A 26,715-nucleotide genomic window follows, 5' to 3' on the forward strand; every position below is an offset into this window, starting at 1 on the left:
GGAAAAATTAATGCCAATCTTAATTGTTTTATATTGACATCCATCTTAGTAATACAGCAGAAAAAGCACTGATATTTATCAGCCTCTGACCCAGTCACAGAAAGCATCTCCAGAGGTATAATTCTGGGTTGATGGTAGGTTTTCAGTGCCCACTTCTGATCTTGATAATGAGCTAATTCTCGCCTTGATAGCATGGAACTGGTGTCAATGGGGTCATGGTGGCAAGTACTTCCGTACAAGCTTACCTCAGCCTCTCACAGTATATTCAGGTGTAACTTGCCCACACCAAAGCTTGAATCATCGTGGCTTTGCTCTTCTTGATATTGAAATAATTACATTAACACAAGCTTGGGTATTTCTGCATTTGCTGCACACACACATCCACCTTCAGGGTAGACCTCAGCTGTGTGAGGTGACAACAGGCTGGTACTTACATCTTTATCTTACTACCATTCTAGAGACAAGATCACCGAGTCTAGGTGCAAAATGTGTGTGACCTTTGCAGAAAAAGGCAATGACGAGTTCCAAAGATTATAAGGAACCTCAAGAGCTCTGCTGTACGGTACTGACTGCTCCTAACTCCTTTGATTTGGCGGGGGGGGGGGGGGGGGGGCGGACGGAGAGAAGAGGTATGTGCGACAGGTTGACTATGCAAACGCCAGAAGGGAGCACTTCGAGATGGAAGGTAAAGGTAAGAGAATGGAAACATAAATCAAACATGCCAGAATAGCCATGTAAGAGCCTCCGCTCGTGGCATTACAGGTGAGTTCCGCAGAGCTACGAATTCACCTTCACTCAATGTCCCAGACCTTCCGCAGCCCAGTCTTTCAAAAAACACCAAATTTTGTTTTCCTCTTAAACACGGCCGGTAACACAAACGGAGCCCCGCCGCGAACCTGCTCTCCCGGGGGCCGCCAGCCCGGCCCCCGGCACTGCCGCTGCCCGTAACGCCGGCCGCGCTGCCGCCGCCCGGTAGCCAAGGAGCGGCCCCCCTCCGGCGCGGGGCGCGGAACTCTTCCAAACGAGCGCCCTCGGTGAAAGCCCACCGCTCCTCAACCCGCTCCCCTCCCCGCGGCCACCCCACCGCCTCCGCCGCGGCTGAGCCGACCGCGCACAACCCGACCCCACCACTGCCCCCCACCTCGGGCGGCGCTCAGGCGATTCAAAATGGCGCCCGCCGCGCACCCCCGGTGCCCAGCAGCCGCCTCCCCGCCCCCCCACCGCGCAGGCGTCTCCTTCCCGGGCGGGCGGCGCTTCTCACCGCCGCGCTGGGGAGGGGGAGCAGCGACGGCGGGGCGGGAGGAGGCCGAGCCGCGGGGACCGGAGCGTCGCGGGAGGAGCCCGGCACCTGTCCCGCCGGCAGAGCCCGCCGCTGCGCCCGCAGCCAGGTGTGCGCCGCTCCGTGCCGTGCCCGCCGCGGGGGCGGGCGCCATGGGAGGCCCTGCGCCGCGCGGAGAGGGCGCCCGGCGGGCGGGGGCTGTGCCGCCTCACCTCCGCTGAACCCGCCGCTCCTCCGCGGGGACCGGAGAGCGACATGGAGCAGCCGCCAGCCGCCTCCTAGTCCCGCAGCAGCAGCTGTGGGGCGGGTCGGGCATGGCCCAGCATGAGGAGAGCGACGGAGGGCAGCGCTACCCCGGTGAGGCGTCAAAGTTTCCGCGTGGCTCTTCCTCCTCGGGCGGCCGCTTGCAGCCCTGCCGGGGCTCGGCCCGCGCTTGGGGCCGCGGGGTGTTCGGTGGCACCTGTTGAGGTGCGGGGCAGAGCCGGAGGGGAGGGGGCAGCGGGCCGCTCCCGGGGCCGGGCGGGCCGGCGCCGCCGCCACCTGTGCGCCGGGCGGGCGGGAGCAGCCCGCGGCCGTGCGGGGCTCGCCGGGGCCGGCCGGGCTGCGGGCGGGCGGCTGCTTGCCTTACCCGGCCGTGGCCGCCTCCAAAAGTTAAAGGAGCAGCTCGGCGGCACCGGACTCTTCACCGAGTGCTTTAAAGACCACGGAGGAGGGTGAGCGTTGCTTCCTCAAGGCTTTGGGGAAGGGCACTGGTTGTGGTTCTTTCTGTTTGGTTGTGTTTGGGTTTTTTTTTGTTGTTTTTGTTAAACGAAGGCTACTAGCTAGGAAACCTTCGCAGTGTCGGGTCAGCCTCAAAGCCCGTGAAAAGGCAGCAACTTTAATCTCCCGCTGCCTCTTTTTCTAGTCGAAGTCTCCTAGGCAATCCCCAAAGACCAAACAAAACTACAACTCGCATTAACTGAAGTTCTCATGACGCCGCTGCTAATTTAACGTGGCTTCGCATTTTACAGTGATGTTGGTGTGGGGAGGAAAAAAAGCCCTGTAAACTGCTTCTGGAGCAGAGGCTTTAGAAGAACACTGTGACTCATTTATACAGCCTGCCTGACGTAGCAAAAAAGTGTAAAAGCGGTGAATGGTTTAGTTATGATCACTCTCCGAGCGCCCCGCTCAGAAGCCAGATTTGTAAAGCTCATGCTTCATAAAGGGTGCCAGCTGGGAGTTAGATAAAAGGCTCCTTAATTTAAAAAAAATCCCAACTTGCTGCTTTTCTTTTTGCCATTAAAGTTTTGGCAGTGCTTACGTACGTAGCCTTAATTGCTGTATCTCATGCTTTGTCGAAAGCTGGACTGTTTTGTAGCCTCAGGAATTCTTCACTGTCGGCAGTGCTGTGGCTGTTAGGATGTGAACAGTCTGAACCAAGAAATGTTTAATAAACAAAACTGGGTTTGATGCTCTTGTGTGCTGAGGTCACCTGCAGTTTGCACGCGATAGCAGCAATGTGTTTCTTGGTACATGCAAAAAAACATTGTCAAACGCATGGACAGCATAAACCCTTATTTTTTAAAAAAATATTTTTCTTTAAGAAGAAACGAAGTCACAACTTTCTAATTGAGGAAATTTGTTGCTCTTAAAAACTTTAAAAAAAATTGCTGGCAGAGATAAATGTTGAAGAGACAAGGTGCGTGATAAGAATTGAGATGTTAACTTTCAGAGAACTGAGCAGTATATGTAAACCATTACTCTTCTCATTCCTGTGAGGCAAGAAGATACAAAGCCTGTTTTGTAGATAGCAGTCTTACCCTTCCTTCTAAACAAGTTTGTTGCCTAAATTGCACTGCAAGGCACAATTCCACAACTTGGAAGAACGTGGCTTGAGCTGGCATCTTTCTGATCTTTGTTTTACTCTAAGGATTTGGCATTGCTGTTAGCTTTCTTTAAATTTTACATTAATCAAATGGGTTAAAAAGCCATTTTATTCTAGTTCTTAGAAATTATAATCAAATATGACTTGTTCCCTCTGTGTGGTTTAGCGATGCGCAAAGTCAAAATCTGTTTTAAAGCCTCTGGTTATTGTCAGAACATGCCTTCCTGCATGCCGTGATCAGAATCTGGGGAATGTAAGGCCATATGGACAGCCGCACCGGCACGGATGAAAGCTCCGCCCATCAGACCAAAGAATTTACCTGGGAGAGGGCCTAAAAGCAGGACTAATGTAGGTTGATATTTCCATGAAGTTCTGACACTTGCAGTTTGGGCATTTCCCGAGTTTCTTTTTGGTAGCAATACTTACTGATTTTTTTTCTTCCCTGAGCTTATATATAAATTTCTGTGTACTGTGGCAAGGAGTTACGCAGTTCAACTGCCCTTTGCATGAATAGCTACGTCCTGATGTTAATTTTGAACCTGGCTATAAAACTATCTTTATCTGGTGCTCCTTCACACTTATAGTGGAAGAGTTAATGAGTAAATAATCCATACTTACCTTCACATTGCTACTTGTGACCTCCGCTGGATTTTCCTATCTCCCTTTCCCTTTTTATCTCTCTTCTGGGATATTCACACTTAGGAGATCATGGTTCCTATAAGACATAGGATGTTAAGGCTTAGCAAAAGTTGATTTTATTTAGGTGATGATATATTTTAAGTAAACCGTGGGGGTTATGAATGTTGTGCAGACAGAATTGCTTATTCTTTCTCAACAGTTTATTATGCTACTAATACTTTAGTAGTGCTATGTTTATTATGATGATAATGTTACAATAATATGTTAATAAATGATTTATGGAAAGAACTTAGTATTGGAGGATGTGACGCTGAATGTTTGACACTATTTTGCACTTAACATTGAGATAGCTAAAATACGGAGTATAAACATCACTTCACTACATCCTCAAAAACAATCCTACAACAACCTGATGCAAAATGAATCAAGGAGTTCTCATGTATGTTTTTGACAGCTGATTACATCTCAAGTTTTCACTTCAAGCCCTTGATGGGTACACTTCAAAGCTTCCCGCAGTTTCGCTGAACTGTGTAAAACCTTTGTTGCTTGTTATTGCATAACTTGCTCCAGCAAGCTGTAGCTGTTTTATACTTCTGCATTTGCTGATTGCCCATTTAAAGGATCTTTTTCTGTTAAATTTCATGCTTAAAAAAATACGAAGCCAAGTTAAAATAGCTTCGGTACCCAGAGTGGAAATTTATTTTCACTTCTCTTTGAACTCTTGTTTACAGAATTGTTTGGCCTCTTGAGCTGCTGTATTACTGGCTCTACCAAGGCCACTTGAATGCTTACCATTTGTAAGCTTAATCGAGAAGAGCCATGCAATTAAACTAAGGACTGACTGCTGCTTGGGAAAATCGCAGAGCAGAAGCGAAGGCAGTCACTGCAGGAATTCACGATGGGAACATGCTTGTGCTATTTACCCAGACATCATCAAAGGTGTTCCTGGTTGATTACATTTCTGTACTTTGTTTTTTGGACTGCATTTTCTAGGTGCACTAATAAGTATGAATTGCGACAAAGCAAACACCTGCACCCTTGCTTACACAGTTCCATCGGGTGTCTGTGTGTGTGTGCTTTAGAGTGAGGTTGGGGCTCAGTGGGCTGTTGACGTAAAGAGCGATATAATGTGTATGAAAGGGTGGGTGAGCATGGGGAAGAGCAAACAGATTTATGTTAGAAAAATAAGTGAATGCAAGCAAGAAAGTCTGAGAGCAGGAGATCCAAGTATATGCCACAGTAATTACATCTAATGCTCCATATTATGTCATATTTTTACACTTTGACTATCACAGTTGACTTCATAAAGTAGAATAATTTGTTGCCTGTATTCAGGGGTTGTTGTTTAGGTTTGGTTGGTCGGTTTTTTGCTGGTCATTGAAATCTTTATTGAGTGAACAAAGAGATGTGTAATGTATGCAGTTGGTATGCTATCTCAAGATACCTCTTACTTAAATTGCAGGGGATGTAAACTTCTCAAACCATGGTAATGTGAAAAAAAGGAAAGTTGCTATAGCAACTATAAGACAAGTGTACATCTTTGAAAGCTTTTTAGTCAATACATTTGAAATTGCTTATTCAAAGGATTAGGTAATTGATGCATTGATTGATTTGGATGGGTAGTACGTAGCTGGCTGTTAGAAAGTTCTGAAAAGGTCTAAAAAATGAAATACCCAGGGTTGTTTCTACTTGAGTTTTCCCTACACTTAGGAGTGAACTGGAGTGTCAGATCAGCTAGTGAATAGCATTTGGATAGCAAGCTGAAGAGTTTGTGTAGCACATGAAGTACGTTTGGATTCATGAACTTTTCATGTGACTGAAAGCTTGGGGAAAAAGTTGTTATGGTTTAGACCAGTGGAATATGTTTGAAATGTGTTTTCCGTCATTTACTGCCTGTCAGTATCGCAATGCCAAAGTGTATTGATGGGCTTAGATCTAAGAATGGACAGTGCATCAGACCCTGGTGTTTGGCAGGGCTTAGGTGATATTAGCGAGTGGTTTGGAACTGCTGGGAGGAAACAGTTTTCCCAAATGAGATGTTTAGGGTTTGACTTGGGGTTTGGGGGGGGAGGCAGTTGTTTGTTTTTTCAAAAGTAGAATCTTGTGGGGAGGATCTCCTAGAGAACAATTGGCACCTTTAAGCGTTACACTTGAGAGAAAATAGGAGACCAGAAGCAGGAGACCAGGCTTCAGGAACTGGAGAAAAATCTGTCTAGAAAGCAAGCTGTTTGCAAGGTGGGAAGAGTATTCTTTACTCCTTCACACTTAGCCCAGGGTGTTTCAGAGTGAAGAAAATGAAGCAGTATGTGCGTATTTGTCCTGCCAGCTGCTGCAGAGTAATTGCAAACTTCAGCAGAGCTGTAGATAATTTAACGATTCCTATAGAAAGAGAAGATATATGTAATGTCACAATAATAATAACGTAGGGTTTTAAAGGGTCAATAGCGGTTCTGGGAGCCTGGGCGGCAGTCCTGATGGTGTTTGAGGTTTATGAAAGGCTGCAGGTGCCCACGAGGGCAGGGTATCTGACCTGCAGCTCGTACATGACTGCCCTCTCTTTGAGGGTTGCTCAGATTTAGACTGGAAGTGGGGCACTGATGGGATTAACTAACCTGCTGGCAGCCCCTGGGGAGGCAGCTTGAAGGTGTATTGCAAATATGAAGGACGGTGATCCCTGAGAGCAGTAAACACAATATATTTGCAAGTGTTAGTTTTGCTGTATGTGCACTGATGAAGTGCATTATGTGTGTTGTCAAAATGTTGACTACATGGATAGCTTTATAGCTATTCAGATTTTGCATCTCTTGCTTAATGCAAAACTGATATATTATGCTTTCTATTTCAGTGAGAAAGTTATTATCGGTTTCCAGGAGAATGTGAAGAAAAAAAGTGTTTTAAAAAAACACTTCAGAGTTTTGATCTAAGTGTATGCAAGCAAGTTTTGTAGCCCCCCCAACATCAGTAAATATGCATTTTTGACTGTATAAAAATACATTTCAAATATTTGTCTTAAAACCAGCATATTCCATGTCAATATTATAGTATGTAATTTCACTCTCAGGAGGTGTATATGGAGCGAACGCTGGCACACAAACTGCTTATGAAAAACTTCTCATGCTTGACATTTTCTGGAAGCCTAAGTTAAGTTGCCATTATCCTGCTTGTTCAAGCAGAGGGAAGGGATAGTAATCATGTGCAAGAGAAGACGAATAACTTCTAATTAAAAGCCTAAATTATGAAAGGACTGTGTGTATTTAAAAAGAAAACCACAACAACAAACAGCCAAGAACAAACCACAACCTTCCTGCAAACTCATAATCTTGTCTTGTCTTTCTTTTTAACCAGTTACCAGTTGGGCCAAGACAACTGATACAAATTTATCCAGCTCCTTAAATGGTTTGAGCTTCATGGGAATTCTGGACGCAAGAGTGGGCAGCAGTATCCAGGGCCTTCAAAACTTCAACTCCGGGACCCCAACATCTCTCTCATTGCCTGAGTATGGGCCTGGCAGGCTGTCCAGTGCTTTAGAAGATTGTCATAGCCTTAAATCAGTGGATTCTGGTATTCCAACTCTAGAAATAGGAAATCCAGAGCCTGTTCACTGCAATGTGTTAAGTGTGAAGAGAAAGCAGTCGGAACCTGAAATTGTGCCTGATAGGGCTTTTCAGAGCGCGTGCACACTGCCGTCTTATGTGCCTCCACATTCTCTGACTTCTGAACATGACCATGCTGTGCGAAAATCCTCTACTTTCCCAAGAACTGGGTATGACACTGTCAAACTTTATAGTCCAACTTCAAAAACTCTGAATCGAAGTGATGATATCTCTGTCTGTAGTGTTTCTAGTCTTAGCACAGAACTGTCAACAACTTTATCAGTTAGCAATGAAGACATTTTGGACTTTGTGGTCACAAGCAGTTCAAGTGCAATTGTGAATCTTGAGACAGATGAAGCACACTTCTCGGATGTTACCCTGAATTCCACTAAAGAGACCAATGATGAGAGCCAGCAGGAGTGTTGTCAAGAGACAGATGTGGACAGTAAACGAAAAATACTGGGACCTTTTACGAACTTCTTTGCCAGGTAACGTTTCCATAAAATATATTTGTATTTTAACAGTGAGATTAAGTAAGATCATGGAAGAAAGGTCTCTTGTGATATTTTAGTTTGAAAGAGATAATAGCTTGCTATTTTAATTAAAATTGGTATTGACATACTTTTTTTTCTATTCTAAGTAGGCAAATATTGCTAGGGACTAAGTCTTTGAATCCTGCTCTGTATTATATTTATGATATGTAGAAGCATCTTAAATCTTTTCAAGAGTCCTACATTACAGCAAAAGGAGTTCTGAACAAGTTTTTTTTCCCCCGCTGAACAAGGTGTTTTGTGATATTTTTTTTTTTTTTTTTTTTTTTGGCCAAGGTCCCTAATCTCATGTCACATAAATAGGTAAATGTCAGTAGGATCCATACCTATATTGAAGAGCTTTGACATCTAAGGATTCATAAGTGGTCCCGTAGTGATAGAGCATTTTATTGATCAATATAAGTGTATCAAGCTTAAAATAGAAATAGTTTTAAAACACTAGCATGACTACTATGATTCTTCCAAATCTCAGTTATACATTTGTTAATACCTTTTTTTCCTTCATTTTTGTAAGGAATGAGAACATCTGACATTCTGTCACTCAGCTGTTGAAGTGAAAGCATTGGCGACTAAGTAGTTGCATGACCTCTTCTAAATGTGGCCCTTGTATCAACAGTAAGGTGTTCTAAATGCGGATACCCAGGTGAAAGTGATGAATGAGGAAAAGGACTAGTCTGCTTTTTGGGGGTTGGGTTGTTTGCTCGAATTTTTGGGGGTTTTATTTATTTAAGGCCTTCATAATTGGTTTCAAACTGAAAGAGGGTAGATTCAGATTAGATCTTAGGAAGAAATTCTTTCCTGTGAGGGTGGTGAGACACTGGCACAGGTTGCCCAGAGCAGCTGTGGCTGCCCCCTCCCTGGCAGTGTTCAAGGCCAGGTTGGATGGGGCTTGGAGCAACCTGGTCTGGTGGAAGGTGTCCCTGCCCATGGCAGGGGGGTTGGAACTAGATGATCTTGAAGGTCCCTTCCAACCCAAACCATTCTGTGAATCTGTATGATTCTGTCATAGTGTCTCTTATTTTTAGGATATAACGTCTGAAGTATGATATATTTTGAAGAAATGGTTGTAGAAATAAACTTTAGACATCAAGCAGAGTTGGCTGTATCTAACCTATTTTGAATACGTGATTGCTTCAGCTAATCTGTTTTTCCTCATGTAATTTTTTTTTCGTGATATGAATAGGCTGATGGAATTATTAGAGTTGGCAAACATCGTTCTTTGAAAAGCTGCCTTATGTGCAAAGCTTAAGAGAAGCGGTTTCTTTAGGTCAACTGAACTGGCTGAAGCCTTCATTGATTTTTATTCTTAGGTTAAAGTTAGAGTACTGTGCAGCAGAACTCCAGTCATCAATCATGTTTGAGGTGCTGAAGCTTTTGTGGACCTCTGTCTGTTTGTTGCCATGGAACCAGACTTAATTCTGAAGCAGGAGGCTTCTCGGCACTTCAAAGCATGAACTTTTGTTACCCGTTCTGGTAGCACAACTGCTAACTCAAACAAATGCTGTCGTCCAGCCCGGAGGGAGCACAGCGGAACAGGCGCATTTATACCCTGCTCAAAGTAGGATGTTTAACTGCTTCTCAACTTCTCTCATCCAACAAAATAAAGCCATCTGTCCAGATTCTGTTCTAGTGTAATCCCTAGTGCTTTTGCCAGTGTTACAGGAACAGTTGTACTCACTAGACTGAGCTTTTTAACCTGAGTCTTTTCAGGTACATTGAATTTCAGAGAACAAAGGCTGTCTTTACTACCTTTTAAATGGGGAACTGAAATCTTGGGCACCATGTGAGGTCATCAGGAGAATATGAGGATTAAGTTCAAACTAGGTGATTGACTTTGAAGTTCCAGGTGCTCTATCTATAACTGGGCCTTTAATATCCTTTCCTTTAATATGCACTTTCTGCTCTGTTTTGAAAACAAGAGTTGCTCGCTTTCTGTCTGCTTGCATACTACACACCCATGTTTTTTGCATCCACTGTCTTATGTCTTGCAACCTGGTGGTGAGTTTCACAGCTATTGAATAAGCAGGGAGCTTCTGTCAACATTGTTAAGGATGAAAATGGGCTGTTGCTAGTTTTTGTTAATATTTGCATCTGCTGTCCATGGGGTTGTAACTGCTTCCTCTAATGATCCCGTACAGTCTCTGTTCCCTGGAGTTCCTGTGGGCTCCTTCGATTCCCAGGGCTTAAATGAGTATTTCAGGAAATGTTTTGGGCACTGCAGTATTTTGTTTGAAAGTAACTGCTTCTAGGGGCCTTCCTACCTAGCTCACCCTGTGCTGTGTGCCAGGTTCTGTGTATCGTGTTAGATGAGGAGGTGGCATTTGGAATAGTGTCTTTGAAGACCAGCTTGCTGAGAAGGGAGCTTGAGCTTATTAAAGTAGTTTGTAAAAAGTGCTGCAGTGGTAGGTATAAACAGTCTCAGAGGAGCATGTTCTTAGCGCTTCAGACTGTGCCGAAAGGATTTTCACTTGAGATTGACAGTCTTGCAGGCTAAGTGCATAAACCTGCCCTTTTGAAAACTGGGGATGAACCATGGCAGGAGAAAGCCAGATTGCTTTGGCTTTGGTTGGTGGCTGGCACGCTTGTGTACAGTGTGGAAGAACAAGCACCTGAGTGGTTTGTACAGAGCTTTTCTGCCTTCCAGCAGCCTGATGGCCATGGTGTAAGGCTGCAGTGCAGGGGCTCTCAGCCTTAGCCTGCAGGTTTAGCTCTTTGAGGGCTCCTCTCAGTAATGGGTTATGGGTTTGAGCTGCTGAAAGTGAAGATGAATCAGCTTAGTTTTTGCTCAAGTTGTTGACATTTGGTAAAAGAAGAAACCTTGCTTCTTGAAATGGCAGCTGTGCTTGTATTGAACCTTGTCTGTCATCTGAGAATGTGTTAGTTTCCCTGAACTTGTCAAGACTGAGTTTTCTCTGCATATGCCAGTTAAGATTTGTGGCTGCCTGTAGAGATAATATTGACAAAAATTAGATGCCTCCAGTGCTTGGTCACATGCACCTAAGCTGCTTATGTATAAATTTAGGCTAAATACTCTATAGTTTGGAATATAAAATTATTTCTTAGCACTCTGTAGCTTTATTTTTTCTTGTGAGACTGTATGCATGTGTGCACGTGTGCTATGCTTGAGGTTGTGTGTTTCATATCAGTTGTGGCAATATCTGCGGTGTGTTACAAAGTGTTGGTGTTGGCTTGGGGCTGGAGTTGAAAGTTGAGTTGTAGAGGAGATGGAAGAAAGGAGAACCCTGTTGGCTCGTTGCTTGTCAATCCCGGCACTTTCAGGGGCACTCGGGAATGGAGTGCTCTTGCCCTGCCTTCTTAAGCACTATGGTGAAGAAAACTTCTTGGACTGCTTCTCTGGCTCAGTTGCTGTCTCTTCAGCAGTGTGAGACTCCAAAAGGTCTGGTTGTTTCCGCAGGCTGTTGCATGCTTCTTTGGGTGTGGCAGGAAGATCCAAAGTGAGAAAAAGAGGCTGCTTTCCTGCTTGCTTACGCATAGCTTTCCTCTTGAAAGAGCTTGAGGCATCACAGGTACAGTGCTAGGTGGAGTACCAGTGCTCTCATTAGGCTTCAGGTTAGCACATGAAAATGGATTATTGCTTCTGAAAGCAGCTGTAATGCTGACTGCTGACAAAGTAACCTGCCACGTTGGTTGTTTTCAACTGTCATGTGTACTTTTATCAGCTCTAAAAGGCCGGAGGTCTTTCACGTAAAGCATGAGTTTGAATTAATTTCCTTAATTTGAATTTATGCAGGAACTTTGAGAAATAGTGTGAGCAAGTAATCGTCTGAGAGACTAAAGAGTCGTGGCTTGTCTGTCCCTTTGCCCTAGTGACCGGAGTAACGCAGGTTAATGAGTTTTACCTTTAGACTTTGCTTCAGTACAGTACTGCTGAAATGCAGACTTTTGAAATGCTTGGGTTTTAAACAGCTTTGCTGAATCAGGACTGTTGCGATCTTACTGCAGAAGTTGTACTTCTCATTTGTCTTTTTCATTTATCGTTTTGGAGACTGAGAATGAGGCTTTTTATGGTTACACACAGAGTGACCATAACAAGGACTAGGACTATGTTCAGTTAAATAATAAGCCATGCAGTTCCCTTACTTTTTAATGGACTACAAGAATCCAAAGTCTTTACTTGGTCCAGTGCTGTGGATATTTTCTATTTTTCCAGAAATCTGGATCCTCTTTCTTTTAAGGCTGCTTCTAGAAGTTTTTGATCCAAATGTTCTAAGTAGCAGGATCTTGGAAAACTTCTACAGAGAATAGGGACTACACATGAAATGAAGGGCTCTAAGAATAACGTTACATTTTACTGTTTCTAAAGAATATCTTGTTTCCGAGAGAAAGCTTCTGAAGCAGGATTGGTATCCTATACCATCCATAGAAGCACAAACCTAGTCCAGACTGTGGCCTTACTTGTAGTCTGATAAGAAAAAGGGCTTAAGTTCCAAAATAATAGCTGCTGGTTTCAACATGAAGTCTGAAATCATGTGAATACAATATGTTTATATCACGTATACACACATAGATGTTTTGAGGTGACTGGTCACACCATAACTCAGAGTTCTGAATTTAGGAATTAGGTCCATCGATAGCATAGATAAGTCACCTATGTTAATGAATAGGACCCTTTCATAATGCTGTTTGTTGCTTTTAAGGGGAGGACAGCTTATCATGCTTTGCTAATTTTGGTGTTAAAAGGAAGGTAGAATAACAAGGAACACTATAGTGTTCATTTCCCACTTTCATCTCTCCAAAAAGGGACTTCACTGACCATAGTAGGGAAGAGAAAGGATGAAAATAATTATGATTGAGTAATCCGAGATATTAAACTTCATATATGCTGTTGTCTCCTCTTCTGTGCATGTTTTATGTTAAATGAAGCCTGTTAGAGTATAGGCTGTTCAGGAGGAGACAAGCTTGAGAACAGGACTGAAGTGTGTAGGAGGAGGGACAGAAAGAGCTGTATGCGCTGTGGGGGAGGGTATTAGTACACTGCTTTTACCCACAAATGAACAAAAACTAGCTGAGCTGGAGGTAGACTTGTCTGGAAGCTGGGAGGGAGGACTCCAGAAACCCAGCCTCTGTCGGGGGGAACTCACACGGACACCCGGCACAGGCTGCTTCACTGTGCTGCGGGCGGGCTGGGCTCCCCAGTGCTGCCATTGCCTGACCCCCCCGAGATTCACTCTGCTGTTGGAGGGAAAAGAGGAATTTGGTGGCAGTTTGTCCTTCCCTGCAGCTTTGTCTGGGTGCATTTTGAGCTATTTGTTGTCACTAACGGGCATCTAAAAGGGTTGAGGAGGGAGGAAGGCAAACAAGATTATGTTTCAGTGGTGTGGGAAGCACCAGAGGCTCTGGGGATCTGTATTAACAGATGATGCTGCAGATAACGTTTCAGCAGCCCGTGAGGCATTCATGTACACTCATCTGATAGCTGCTTCAGCCTTCACAATATGGTTTTGGGTACTACTTATTGAAAGCCACTTTCTGTCTACTTGAAACAAAAGACTAGTGGCCCTCCACTCTTGTGTACTTACTGTCACATCTCTGTGTAGAACAAAAGAAAAGTTGCAGAATTTTTCTGAAATAACGTTCTCTCTCAAAGCAGGTCTTCCATAGGTGCAAAGTTGGAGTTCTACAAAAATAGCAGCCTTTTCTTTTGTTGAAGGTTGAAAGTTGTTGAAAATTCTGAAACAGTTTTCAGGATTCCTGTCCTCTAATTCAGTGTATGAGGTTTTCAACTTTGTCATGTGGCCTGTTCTGCACTAGGTGTTGAACTGAAACTGTCCGTATTAATTTTAATCCCTGTTTTCCATTTAAGTATGGAATAATGTAACTTTTGTTTAGAATTGCTCTTCTGTTAGTTCTGCTTTAAATTTTGCATTAAATCTTACCTGAGATGCAGCTCTTTAGAATAAAGGGAAGTTGCTTTTGCAGATAAAATCTGGTTTATTTGAAGTCCTGTTTGTGTGAAACTGTTTTCAGTTACTCAACAGCAGAAGTAAGAGGCCTGTTGAAGTTATTCGTTAATTATGGAGGTTAAACGAAAATCTGCTCAGCAGTACTTTGAGTTTTAGGTTAGTTGGTTTGTTTTCTTTGTGTTTGTTTGTTTTTTTTTAGTAATGATATAAAATTATGCAGTGAGGACTTAATGTGGTCCAGTTATTTAAAATAGTCAAATGTATATGTTTGTTTTCTAGTGGCTGGTGAGAAGCATTACAAAAGTCTCACAGGGGCTAGTGAATGAGATTCGTAGCAGAGGGGGTGTTGTATGTTGCAGTACTCTGCGATAATGCTTTTTCCCCTGTTCCTTCTCCTTAATCTCCTGTTGTGAGGCTGCCTTCTGAAAAGCTTGCAGTTGCTCGGTTTTACCCTTTCTACGTGCCTGCTTTTGAATAGAAAAAGTAAGAATTACATACGTTTTGATAGATATATACAGGACTTCAGGAACTAATTCAGATGAATGAAATTAAGGTCTGTTTTCATTCTGATTCATTGTCTAGATTAAGGTTTTCTGAATTAGTGGGTTAGATGGTCTTTATTTCTTCAGTCAATTAACAAGAACTTTCCTGACCTTTCCCTTTGTTAGAAGGAGCTGTGAGAAGTGGACAGGCACAAGGGAAGAGAGGGAATATCAGCATGATCACTGCTGTGTGACGCTTATCTATCTCTAATCAAAATACCATTTAATGTTCAACTGACTTCTTGTTCCCTCTCTTCCTTATAAGCAATATCAGCTGATAAGCAATTGATTATTTTTTTAATACTGCCTCCCTTCCTGTGTTATGTAATCTGTGGGGAAGTTGGAGTCGACATTAACTTTTGTTTTAAACATCTTTGTAAAGGCTCAAACAAGAAATGATCCGTTAATAAAATTCTATGTATGGATGAGTACTTATTTAACAGAAATAGTATATGGACACCATGGGTTTTCTGAAGCAGGAAAACGTGTTTTTTGTGCCTTGCGCTGGATATGAAGTTCTGTTAATAAGCGTCGAGTTTGCTGGCAGGAAAAAAAAACGAATCTATGAATGCTTCTCTATGAACCGTTAATCTTAATTTGGGTGTTGGTTACATTGCTGTTTTCAGGAACTATCCATATTAAGCCTCTCTTTGCAGCCATTAAGTACCTCAAAAGTTTTCAAGCCATACCTTAAGAGCAAGGTAGGGAAAACCCTACAGTAAATAAGGAGTCATTCACACCTTATGTTGACAGAATAAAGACAAGCACTTGGTAACAATCATGAGGTATTCAAGGCATTTAGTTAGTTTTTGGACTCCCCTTTGTGAGCTGCAGCCTTTTGCAAGTACAGAATCACAGAACAGTTTAGGTCGGAAGCGACTTCTGGAGCATCTGGTATAACCTCCTTCTCAATGCAGAGCTGACTTCAGCACTGGATCTTGTTCCTCAGGGCCTTGTCGAGTCAACTGTGAGTATATCTGAGGATACCGCAGTGTCTCCAGGCTACATAATCTTGGATTTATCCACTACCACTGTGACTTCTTCCCCCCCCCCCCCGCTTTTTATCCAGTTGGAATTTACCTTGCAGCAGCTTGCTGCTTCGCCTCTTGTTTTTTGCTGTTTGCATCTCTGGGAATGGTCATTCAGGCTTAATGAAACCACCTCTCTCAGCATCCCTGCTTGTGTGTCGTAGGCCTCAGCACCCAGCCGTCGTAGTGGTCATCCATTGGACTTCCTCCAGTTTTTAATCTTCCTCTATTTTAGTCCAGGGGCCCCAAACTGGGTAGAGGTATAGTCTTATGGGTACCAGGTAGAGCTTTTAATAATTTTTTCCTCCTGATCTTGCTAATACAACCCAGTCCATGTTTAATCTTTATTGCTGCAGGGTCTTAACTGCTGACTCAGGTTCAGCTGTTTGCTTAAGATGATATTTCATGTATTCATTCCATTTTTGTTTTGTGTGGTAATAGTACTTCAGATTAATGAAGAAATCTGCTTTCAGACTCCGGGAATAGAATTTTGGGTTATTCTGATAACACTGGGATAACTGGGGATTTTGTCAGCTAGAAAAGAACCATTATGTATAGCCGGTTGACTCTTCAATAGTTTGAACTTCGACCCAAACGTTGCTTTTGTATGAAAGTCCAAACTTGCTGAAACTCCTGTTTCTGAGAATTCTGCAGCATTCACGTGGTAGGCTAGCACTGTGCCTCATCCACATGCAAAACAGTTTGTGGTTTGCTACAACCAGTCCTAACTGCGAAACACGCAGGATTACTGGCTGATTTATTTTTTTCATGTCTTTGATGCAAGCAGGCAGCTCGGCTTTGTTCTCCTCTGAAATGAGGGCTACCCTCTAAGACCAAAAGGTAAATGCAGAACAGTGTAATCTTGGTAAGTAATTTATCAAACCCTGCTTTTTTTCCCCATAAAACTAAAGGAAGATTTCCAAGTTACCCTGTTGCAAGCTATCAGGTATCTTGTACTGCTAACTCATATTGTGTTACTGCCACCCTCAACTGTGGAAATCTCTTTTCAGACCTTCAGGTATTGTTACACTGTAAAGCGTCGTTATTCTTGGCTCTTACTGAACATGCTGGAATGTCAGTGCTTGGAAAACTTTGTTTATAAAATGTGATGGGGATTTAGAAAACATGATTTGTCATTCCTGACCTCTTTCATAGGTAGGTCAGCTTCTAGGCTGTCTGGCACTACTTCTGTTAGATTTGTTTATTCATAAACCAAGCATTGTTCTTCCTTTACCCTGACCTTTGGCAGTCTCTCAGAGATAGAATTCTGCAAACCCTGCTTTTGTGTGTGTTTCTGGAATCTTACTGAAAGGATAGTTTTTGACTTGTTGATGAAGTTTCTTCACCATAGCCAAAATACTTGGACTTTTTTGATGATGTTTTGTTCTGTTGGTTGTTTTGGTTGGGTTTATTTTTTATTAATAAAAGTTGGAGCTTGGCTGAGAGGTGACTTGGGGTTGGGAGGGGGCAATGCAAGAACTGACCATCACTGCATCTAGTGAATTATTTCTAGAAACCAATGGTATCTGGTCATGGGTACCAACTGTTGGCTTTTAGCTGTGGAGGGCTAATTTAGGGCTTTTTGGGAGATTTTGGTGGGGCTTCTGACAAGAATTTCCTTTCAAGTCCATCAGTTCCCTTGTCATCATGATTTATGTGTCACAGCCTTGCTCCTCCACCACTCACATAACCAAAATTCTGATAATAGAATACATTGCTGACTTTTCAGGGTTTATTTTCAGTGCCTTTGGAAATTTGTTTAAGTGGCCGGAGGTCAAATTTGGAACATCTACAGGTTGAGAATCTTTCTTCTGTTTATTGAGGGTAAGTTGTGAAGGTTATGGTTAGTACAGAATACAAAAGGTCGTTGAAAGATGAGAAGAAAACAATGCTGTTGTACCTTTTGCCTAAATCCCCTGATAGCTTGAGAATGTCTCCTAGATAGTGTTAATTGAATTTGTACCATGCCAGGTAAGGTGGCTGGGCAGTTTTGCTCACGATGCAGCAAATAGTAAATAAATTTTATCTTTAAATATTTGTTGCTTAATAGGTGCTGTATATAATTTGAAATGTCTTGTTTCAGTGTAGGTTTCTGGATGCCTTGTGAAATAATGTCTGTGGAGACATTTCTTACACTGTGCTTATGTCCTCCACGTGGGTTTAGCTAGCTCTTAGGATTAATGGCTGCTTACTGTCAGACTCCTTAGATAAAGCCCGTTATACACTCCAGTATGACGGCCTTTGCATAGGCTGCGGGGCTCAGGACCTTAGCGCTCTTTCCTCATGTAGTTTAGATTTACCAGGAAATTTCAGGATCTTCCTCCAGAAGCAGCTGAAACAAACTTGACTTGCCACTGTTTCTTTCCTGCTTCTTAAGAACACATGCAAGTCTGATACTCATTTGAAACTGTTTTTCAAGATAATTTTGTTCTACAAAATCTGGATCTTTTGAACGATCTTCACTGTCCTTATTTTTCATTTGCTGTACTCATGAGAGTGGTAAATCCAGTTGTTAATTTGCATGACCATTCCAATTGTTTTGTCTAATGAAAATAACCTTAATTGAAAGACTGATTAAAATTTGGATGCGAGCATGCATCTTGAGAGCAGGAAATGTTGTATGTGTTTTTAATGCTTGTAACAAAAATTTACTTGCAATTGCAAATTAGTTTTGGGTAAACGCATATTAAAAAATGGTGACAGTCTGTGCATGAGTTGAGTCAGTTTCTAGTTAATTCTCATGCATGTTTCTTTACAGCAACTGCCTTTGTAAGAGTAAGGAACCCATTTATTTGCAAATACAATCTCTATGCTAGGTCAGTGTTAAAATACCCAGAGAGCAGCATATATCATCTCACTTTCCTTTTGCTCCGGACTGTCATTCCATGCTGCGTGCCAGTAGTTCACGTACTGTGGCTTTTCGTCTGAGGAGCCATGTCAGAATAGTAACAGCAAAATAGTTAAAAATCATCAATTTCAGCTTTTCTGAAGAACCCAAATACTCTAGTAGTGAAAAATCTTGAGTCCTAAGCTCCTGTACCCTTTCATTTCAGGCAACGGTGTATCTTGTTTTTTGGGAAAAAAAATCTTATGCATTGCCTGGAAGTCCAGGTGTAGGGGGTGTGTGTGCACCAACGGGTGTCAGCGGGTGGACATGTATCTGCCTTGCTCAGCTCCACGCTCTGACAGCTACTGTGTTGGAGCCCACAATTTTTTTCCTGTTGTTAGGTGGCATGTGCCAGAGAAACAGTTTCTTGACTCAGAGTGGTACCGACCTTCAGAGATATCTCAAGGTGATACCGACCTTCAGAGGTATCTCAAGGGGCACAGTATTGAGCCTGCCGTGCTACGGAAGACTGAGACTTTTCAGGGAGGAGGTTTACAGCTGACTTCAAGATCTGGAGTAAGGTGGCAACAGAAACCATGGCAGCACTATCTCTGCTCCTTTTAGTGGACAGGTTTGTATGCTGAACTGGAGGAAGTGGTGAGGAGGGCTGACCTTTTGAAAGGTGACTTCACATAAGTGCCTAACCTTGCTTGGGACAAACCACAGCTGAAATGTGGAAAAAGTGAATACGTGAACACTTGTGGAGCAGCTCTATGAACTCGTCACGCAGCACTGGTTGCTGGCAGCTGTGTTACAGGCTTCCTGGCTTTTTAGAAAGAGAGTTTATCTAATTCAGTCCAATTTTCTGCTTTGGTGGTGAACTGGTGCTTTGTTTAAAAGTGTAAGCTTGAAAAAGCTGTAGTAGATGCTACGTGGATAGGTATAAATACAAAAAAAATAAGGTTTTCCTGGCACTGCTGAACTTATTGGTTGGTATTAACTTCCTCCCTTCCCCACAAAAAAGGCAGTTGGCAGATCAGTATACAGGAATGATGCCGTATGTGTATGCTCAAGCAAAAGATTGTTTGGTCTCTCTCCTGTATCACAGGATGTTATTGGCATGTATGTAAACATTAACTCTGGAGTTAGAATTAAATTCTCTTCAGGCAGGTAATTCCTCTCCACAGCTCAATTAAAATAACAAGGTTAAACAGCTGTTTGGTGCCAAATATTGTTTTAGGGGACTGTGCAAAAGTAATTTTATATTTGAAATGTGATCTCGATTTAGCCTCTGTGTAGACAGTGTAAGAGAGTTAACACGTTCAATAGGAATGCAGATGTAACCCATGACACTTTAATGGCTTCACCCTAATGATACTGCACACATGATGTATCGTGTCAGATATTCCTGTTGATTTCCCTGTTGTAAATCAGCATGATGTGCTCTAATGGTTGTGAAGAGGACAATGAGACTGAGGTAATGATCAGCATGCAATCTTTACAGGCATGTCAACTCTTTTTACATTCAAGATCTCTAATTTTTGTATCTTAAACCACTTGTAATTAAACTTTGAGATCTTTTACCTCAGGATTTCTGAGTTCATCTTTGGAGTGAAGATCTGTTTGGTTTTGGTTTTTAATAGGGAATTTTTGCTCCTTGTTAACCTGTGTTTTCCATTAGGTAGGATCTTCTTAAGTTACCTTTAGAGTGGATTTTTTTTTGGTGAATTGTATTTGCTCAGAAGTGAGACTGCTTAGTGCTTCTTTGAAAATTCTAGGGAGCTGTATAAGTCCGGGAGGAAAGGAATTGTTTGTTGTGCTGCGGCAGCAGAAAAATGAGAGCTTTTGCTATGAACTGCTTATTCTGATATATATATATATGGCAGAAATCATTACTTCCTTCTAAGGGAGTTGGATATTTTAAGGGTTTACTTCTGGTCCAGAAGTCTCAAGTAGTGGCTTTATCGGGACACTATGGTGTTGTCCTGATTGATTGGAAAGCTTTTCAGAAATCAGACCAGAGAACATTCTGTAGTATTGTTTATTCCTTAAGTTTTCTGAAATTAGGTGCAAAGGGAGCAGCATTTCTTCGCACCTTCTATGTCAACCAGCTGTCCTGTGGCTTGTTACCTTTGCCTTGTTCCAGTCTGGGGCAGATCAGGGTTTAACAATGCTGTGTGTCCTTGGTCAAAGCAAAAACAGGTTGTAGTTTGCAGTTCTACATCTGATTGTGCCAATTTGTGGCTTCTGATTAACGTTATACCTTTTGGGAGTTTTGAGACTTTTTTGAGTGCATGAAGAGTGTGGGCACCACAGACAGACCAGGGATAAAGAGGAAAAGGAGACTAAGTTGCTGTGTGCAGAATGGGAATTGTATATTGACCATGCCTGGTGCTTTCAGTTCAATACGTATTTCACATGTTAAAGAAAAAAAGGGAACTGGAAATCCCTGACAAAGCACAGAAAGGAAGAGATGCCTGGTGCTCTAGAAAGTACAGTGGAAATCACATAGACAAAGAAGAGTGAGCTGGGCAAGTGCTGTGCTATCTGCTAGATAAGCTGTAGAACAGATTACTTATTATGATGCTCCCTTAAAGGGAAAACACATAGTTAGGATTGTGGAATTGAAAGCAAGTATGTGAGATTGACTTTTCAGGTTTAGTTCATCCTATGCAGGCACTTGCAGCAGAGAGCTATTATACTTTATCATTCCAATTCATCTTTATTTTGCTCTGAGGATAAAGACCTACTGCTGCTCTTAAAATCCGTCCGAGGAGCTTGGGGGGATTGTTGCTTGTATATACCTGTGCTAGCAACCTCTCATGTGGGTAGATAGGGAGAGAAAATTGCCCGTTAGTCCTTTAATTTTCATGTTACACAGTGCTAACAAACTCTGGTGAAAGCCTTGCAAAAAAGGATTTGAATGTGCACAGAACTGTCACACACTGTTTCAGGTGTCCCTGATGCTAGAAGTTCTTGTTTTCTCTGAAGACAGTATGTATTCTGGAATTTAGTTTGCTTGCTTCTGAAGTAGTAACAACCTGAAAGAAAACCTTTTGCAAAAACAGCCAGCCTGTCTTGCATTGTGTATCCTATTTACCTGCAGTGGTTTTGATGATGTTATTCCTGTCATGTTTTCATTTTTATTCATGGATATATTTTAGAACTTGCTTGATATTTCTCCTTTTTAAATTAACTAAACATATATATAAAAAATGGTCTCATGTCTGTCTCTCTTTGTGTTTTATTTCCCTCGAAGCTATCTCAAATGATCCTATAAACCTGTCGTCTCAGGCTGTCTTACGTACATGTTATGAACTTGGGCAGGGGTAAGAAGATAATTACATGCAGAAGCCCTTCAGAGTACTAAACACTCAAATAGAATGGATTTTTTTATATTGTCAAGGTGAAGGAATTACTGATGAAAGGAAAGCAAATTCAAATGAGACACTGATCTTGGAAGTTGTTTTTGTGATGGTATCATTTTTTTTTTTTTACCAGTGTAGCAGTGTAGTCAAACTTGTTGATTAATGTTGTAATTTATTTATAAATCTCGTAAGTAGCATTACAGCTGTGATGGAGAGCTTCATAACACTGAAATGGAGTATGCTAGCTATAGAGACAAAGCAACTCTTTGGTTTTGATCCAGTAGAATTAAAATTTCATGCTTTGAAACAAGTGGAAAGAGAGAAAATGTAGAATCATAGAATGCTTGGGTTGGAATAGACCTCTAAGATCAAGTCCAAGCGTTGACCTAATACCACCATGCCCACTAAACCGTGTCTACAAGTGCCACATCAAGACCTCCAGGGATGGTGACTCCATGTCATGGTTAGAGCCTACCCAGCTGGCTCCAGAAGCCCCACGCAGCCGCTCGCTCACCTGTACGCCCGTCCCCTGAGGGATGGGGAGGAGAAAATGCAATCAAAAGGCTTGGGGGTCAAGACAAAGGACAGGGAGGGCTCACTCACCAGTTATGGTCACGGGCAAAAGACAGACTCAGCTTGGGGATAACAACATACATTTAATACAAACCACCCACCACCATCAAGGAAAACGAGAGATACAACCACGTCTTAAATACAACACCACCCCCCCACCCCCATCCCTCTGCCTCCCCGGGCTCAGCTCTGCTCCCTCTTCCCCCCCAGCAGCGCAGGGGCAGGGAATGGGGGTCACAGCCCGGCCGGCACAAGGGGTCTCCGCTGCTCCTTCCCCCTCAGGGAGAGGGGCCCTCGCAGCCCTCCCCTGCCCCACCGCGGGGTCCCTCTCCCGGCAGGCAGCCCCCCAGGAACTGCCCCAACGCGAGTCCTTCCCGCGGGGCCGCAGCTCCCCAGAACCCCCCAGCGCGGGTCCCTCCCGGGGCTGCCGCCCTCCCACCGACGGGCGGCTCCAGCGCGGCCGCAGTCGCGGCTGCTCCGGGCCCGGTCCCTGCCCCTCCGGCCCGGGGCCCTCCGCGGGCTGCAGGGCGACCTCTGGGCCACCGCGGGGCTGCAGGGGCTCAGCCGCCACCCCCCCGCGGGCCGCAGAGGATCCCCTGCTCCGGCACAGCTCCCCCTCTCCTGCCTCACTGACCGGGGTGTCCGCAGGGCTGTCGCTCTCCCTTCCCCCTTCGCTCACCAACACAAACACACCAAACAAAGAGACCACTATCCACCGGTACTTCTTTCACTCTTAAAACACTTATTCGCAGAGGCGCCATTGATCTGGCCTTGCACAGAGCTGCGTCTGAAATGGAGCCGGGGGAACTTCTCAAAGCCTCTTACAGGAGCCGCCTCCCTTACTACCAAAACCCCACCAGACACCAACCACCACACTTCACCACTTTCCTGGGCAGCCTGTTCCAATGTTTGACCACTTTTTCAGTAAAGAAATTTTTCCTAATGGCTGATCTAAACCTCCCCTGGTGCAAGTTGAGGCCATTTTCTCTTGTCCTATCACTTGTTACTTGGGAGAAGAAACCCAACCCTCACATCACTACAGCCTCCTTTCAGGCAGTTGTAGAGATTGAGGTCTCCCCTCAGCTCCTCCAGGCTAAACAACCCCAGCTCCTTCCACCGCTCCTCATAAGATTTGTGCTCCAGACTCTTCACCAGCTTTGTTGCCCTTCTCTGGACACGCTCCAGCACCTCAATGTCCTCCTTGCCGTGAGGGGCCCAAAACTGCACACAGGATTCAAGGTGCAGCCTCACCAGTGCCAAGTACAGGGGCATGATCACTCCCCTACTCCTCCTGGTCATGATATTTCTGATACAGGCCAGGATGGTGTTGGCCTTCTTGGCCACCTGGGCACACTGCCGGCTCATGTTCAGCCAGCTGTCGACCAACACCCCCAGGTCCTTTTCTGCCAGGCGGCTTTCCAGCCACTCATCCCCAAGCCTGTGGCACTGCATGAGGTTGTTGTGACCCAAGTGCAGGACCCGGCACTTGGCCTTGTTAAACCTCATAGCATTGGCTTCATTAAACCTCATACAATTGGCCTCAGCCCATTGATCCAGCCTGTCCCGATCCCTCTGCAGAGGCTTCCTGCTCTCGAGCAGATCAACACTCCCACCCAGTTTAGTATCATCTGCAAACTTACTGAGGGAGCACTCAATCCCCTCATCCAGACCATCAATAAAGATGTTAAGACTGCTCCCAATACTGAGTCCTCGGGGACACCGCTTGTGACTGGCCGCCAGCTGGGTTTAACTCCATTCACCATGGCAGTATGTTTCTGTTTTCCATGCTGTTCTTCTTTCGAGCTTTCCGTACAAGTTTTTCCTGTACATCTTTGTACTATTTTATGTGAGGTGGGGTAGGAGAGAGCTGAAGGGGGTCTGTAGAAGTACAGTTACTGTTTAGCTTTGACATCAGTTATTATTGACTTGTGTGATTTCTGAACCTAAACACATTGTTTTTATGTTTGAATATGATAGTCTGTTCTTGATTTGGGTTTCAAGGTAACTGTACCCTTGTGATACAGAAGCATGTCGTCATTTGTATAAATATATGCATATTTAAGGATGGCAGTGCACGCTGTTAATCTTATAATGCATTCCAGCGCTCTTGACATTTGTCCCTCAATTGTTTTTCTTGTATTAAACATTCCTCCTGTATTCCAAGCAGTATTATCTCTATTGGTGTATTTACAATATCGTTTATGTTAGCTGATCCAAAGTGGCTAGGAAAACCAGCTTTTAAGTCTTCAGGTTGTTCCTATTGCAGATTTATATTCAACTCTTTTAGAACATGAAGCTCAATATAGTTTTCTTTCCCAAACTGCCACACTTTGTGAATAAGAAACAATTTGTACTTGATGGCTTAATCCATTGGACATTAAGGTAGTAACTCTAAGGAAAAGCAGTAATGCCAGACTGGAAGCATCCGTGGTATGAAGATGCTGTTGCTGCCTGCTGATTAAGTAGCAAAAATGCATTTGTCTCAGTGGAATTGTTTTTTTTTTCTTTTAAATGAGGGAGCAAAAACCTACAGTCAAGTTCCCAGAAAAACCTGCCACAAAGTGTATAAATAATTGGGCTAACCTGGACGTATTTGAATATTTGCTGAGCTAGACAGGGCAAAAGAAAATCTGTTACCTTAATAATCCAGACATGCTGTGGGTGTAGAATATCTGTTGTGCTCTTGAAGGAGCTGAGTGCTACCAAGAGCATGAAGGCTGGTCTGTGCTGTATGTCCAGTTTTGCAAAAACGTAGTTGCGGTGAGAAGACGCGAGTGTGGCGTATCGCTTTATGATTGAAAACTAGCAATGTCAATAAAATTAACTTAATTTTCAGTGGTTTTATGTCTAGCTATATGACTGTTACTACAGTGTTTAAGCTGATTAATTTGAGACATTTCAGAGAGACTTCAGAATTAATGTGTTTTGATAGCTGCTTTTAAGGTTATTCAGGAAAAATAATCATTTATGAAAGCAGGTCAAATACAGTGAAAAGCTACTACGTCTGCAACTTTTTTGTGATTTTTGGTAGTGTGTTGTAACAGGTGGGTGGAGAATGTTTGTGCCGCGAGAGGTGTAGTGTCTTAGTCTTAATTTAAAAGTGAGCTGAATGATCTAGAGGGAGGCTGAAAAAGAAGCCACTTCTATAAAGTTCCAAATTAACATTTTTTACTACTGAAAATTCTTACTTAACTAAGTCCATTGCTGAGTATGGTGATAATACTGCATGATGGACCTCTTGAGGATGAGAAACAGTGCCTGCCAGCACAACTGTAAGAGGAGTTGCTATATGATGGGGGTACGTAAGGTTAGAAAATTGTCTGCCCTTCTGTTTATTATAATTATTCAACCTTTTTCTTAATCAAGCTTTTTTTTTGTTTGTAGGAATTTGTTTACCAGAAAGCAAAGTGCAAGATTTGAAAAACAAAGTGATGTGGGATGGAAGTTGTTTGGAAAAGTACCTCTCAGAGAAAACTCGCAGAAAGATCCAAAGAAAATACAAAAGGTATTTGTTTAATTCTGTGTTAGGATTAGTGGTGAATGTAGAAGCCAGTTAAGTTTATGATCTGTATATATGACTGTGAAGTCTGTCTGTCTGATGAGTTGTGCAGGATTTTTTGGATGGTATCAAAGAAGGTTCTTCATTGAAATTTTTCTTCCATTATAACAGTGCCATTCAAAACAACGTGTTCTACGGGGTTATTACGTTGAGTTCTCCATGAAAACACATACTGTATTGGTATAAAGCATTTAGTGTGAAGATTCAAAATACATGAGTGCGTATTTGTTTTTTATAATCAGGCTTAGCAGGTATTTTGAAAATCTTTCAAATTTCTTTGTCCTGTTGTAGCTTTCACTGGTTTGTGGCTTTTGTGTCAGACACCCGTCTATAACGTGCTCTTTGAAGGGGAATTGTGTTCTGCTGGGCCTTGGCTTCTTTGTGCTTAAACAGTGATTAAAAATCTATACATTCAAGATTGAATGAATGTGGTAGAGAGCCAGAAACTTGTGTTGGAATGCTAGTTTCATCTGTTCCTTGTTTTCTGAAGTGTTTGCTGTTTGGAGCTGAAATTTTCCATGTGTGGGCCTTGCTGAAAATTTGGTTACTGACTTGAAATGTTGGAAGAATACAATATAGTTTAGGATAAGTAAATGGAATAATTTTTTTTCCTTGTACAGTATGATTCGAAGGGGAGTGTGTATTGAAGTTGTTTATTGAAGTGGTTCCCTAAATAGAGAAAAACTTTAAAAGCATCAGAAACACCGAAGATTTTAGGTTTCTCTGTGCCTTCATTGCTGCTTAACTAGTTTTGACATTGTTTTTTATGTGTGTGTCTGTTGCTTATATTTGCCAATAGTTAGATCTATGATGTGTCAAATCTTAGCAGCTGTGTTTGGGGTTGGGGAGGGGGGTGAAGAAGTGATACAAAAAGCTTTTCAGGCCTGCCTTAGCTTTTTTTAGGAGAATAAAAAAACCACAGTGAAAACCCCCTTTCTCCTTCTTTGCATATCACTTCTCAAGCTATA

General features: G+C 43.0%; 1 protein-coding gene across 1 annotated transcript in view; it reads left to right on the forward strand.

The window, feature by feature from the left end:
* The first annotated feature begins 1,593 nt into the window (after positions 1–1,593).
* The window catches only part of TBC1D14 (TBC1 domain family member 14), a 72,723-nt gene continuing 47,601 nt past the window's right edge, over positions 1,594–26,715 (forward strand). The window contains exons 1-3 of the mRNA XM_086463793.1: positions 1,594–1,636; positions 7,128–7,863; positions 25,573–25,693. Coding sequence (XP_086319919.1) covers positions 1,594–1,636; positions 7,128–7,863; positions 25,573–25,693 — 900 coding nt within the window. The remainder of the gene's footprint in view (positions 1,637–7,127; positions 7,864–25,572; positions 25,694–26,715) is intronic.

This window comes from Leptosomus discolor, chromosome 4 (assembly GCF_034619465.1).
Source record: "Leptosomus discolor isolate bLepDis1 chromosome 4, bLepDis1.hap2, whole genome shotgun sequence".
Lineage (NCBI taxonomy): Eukaryota > Metazoa > Chordata > Aves > Leptosomiformes > Leptosomidae > Leptosomus > Leptosomus discolor.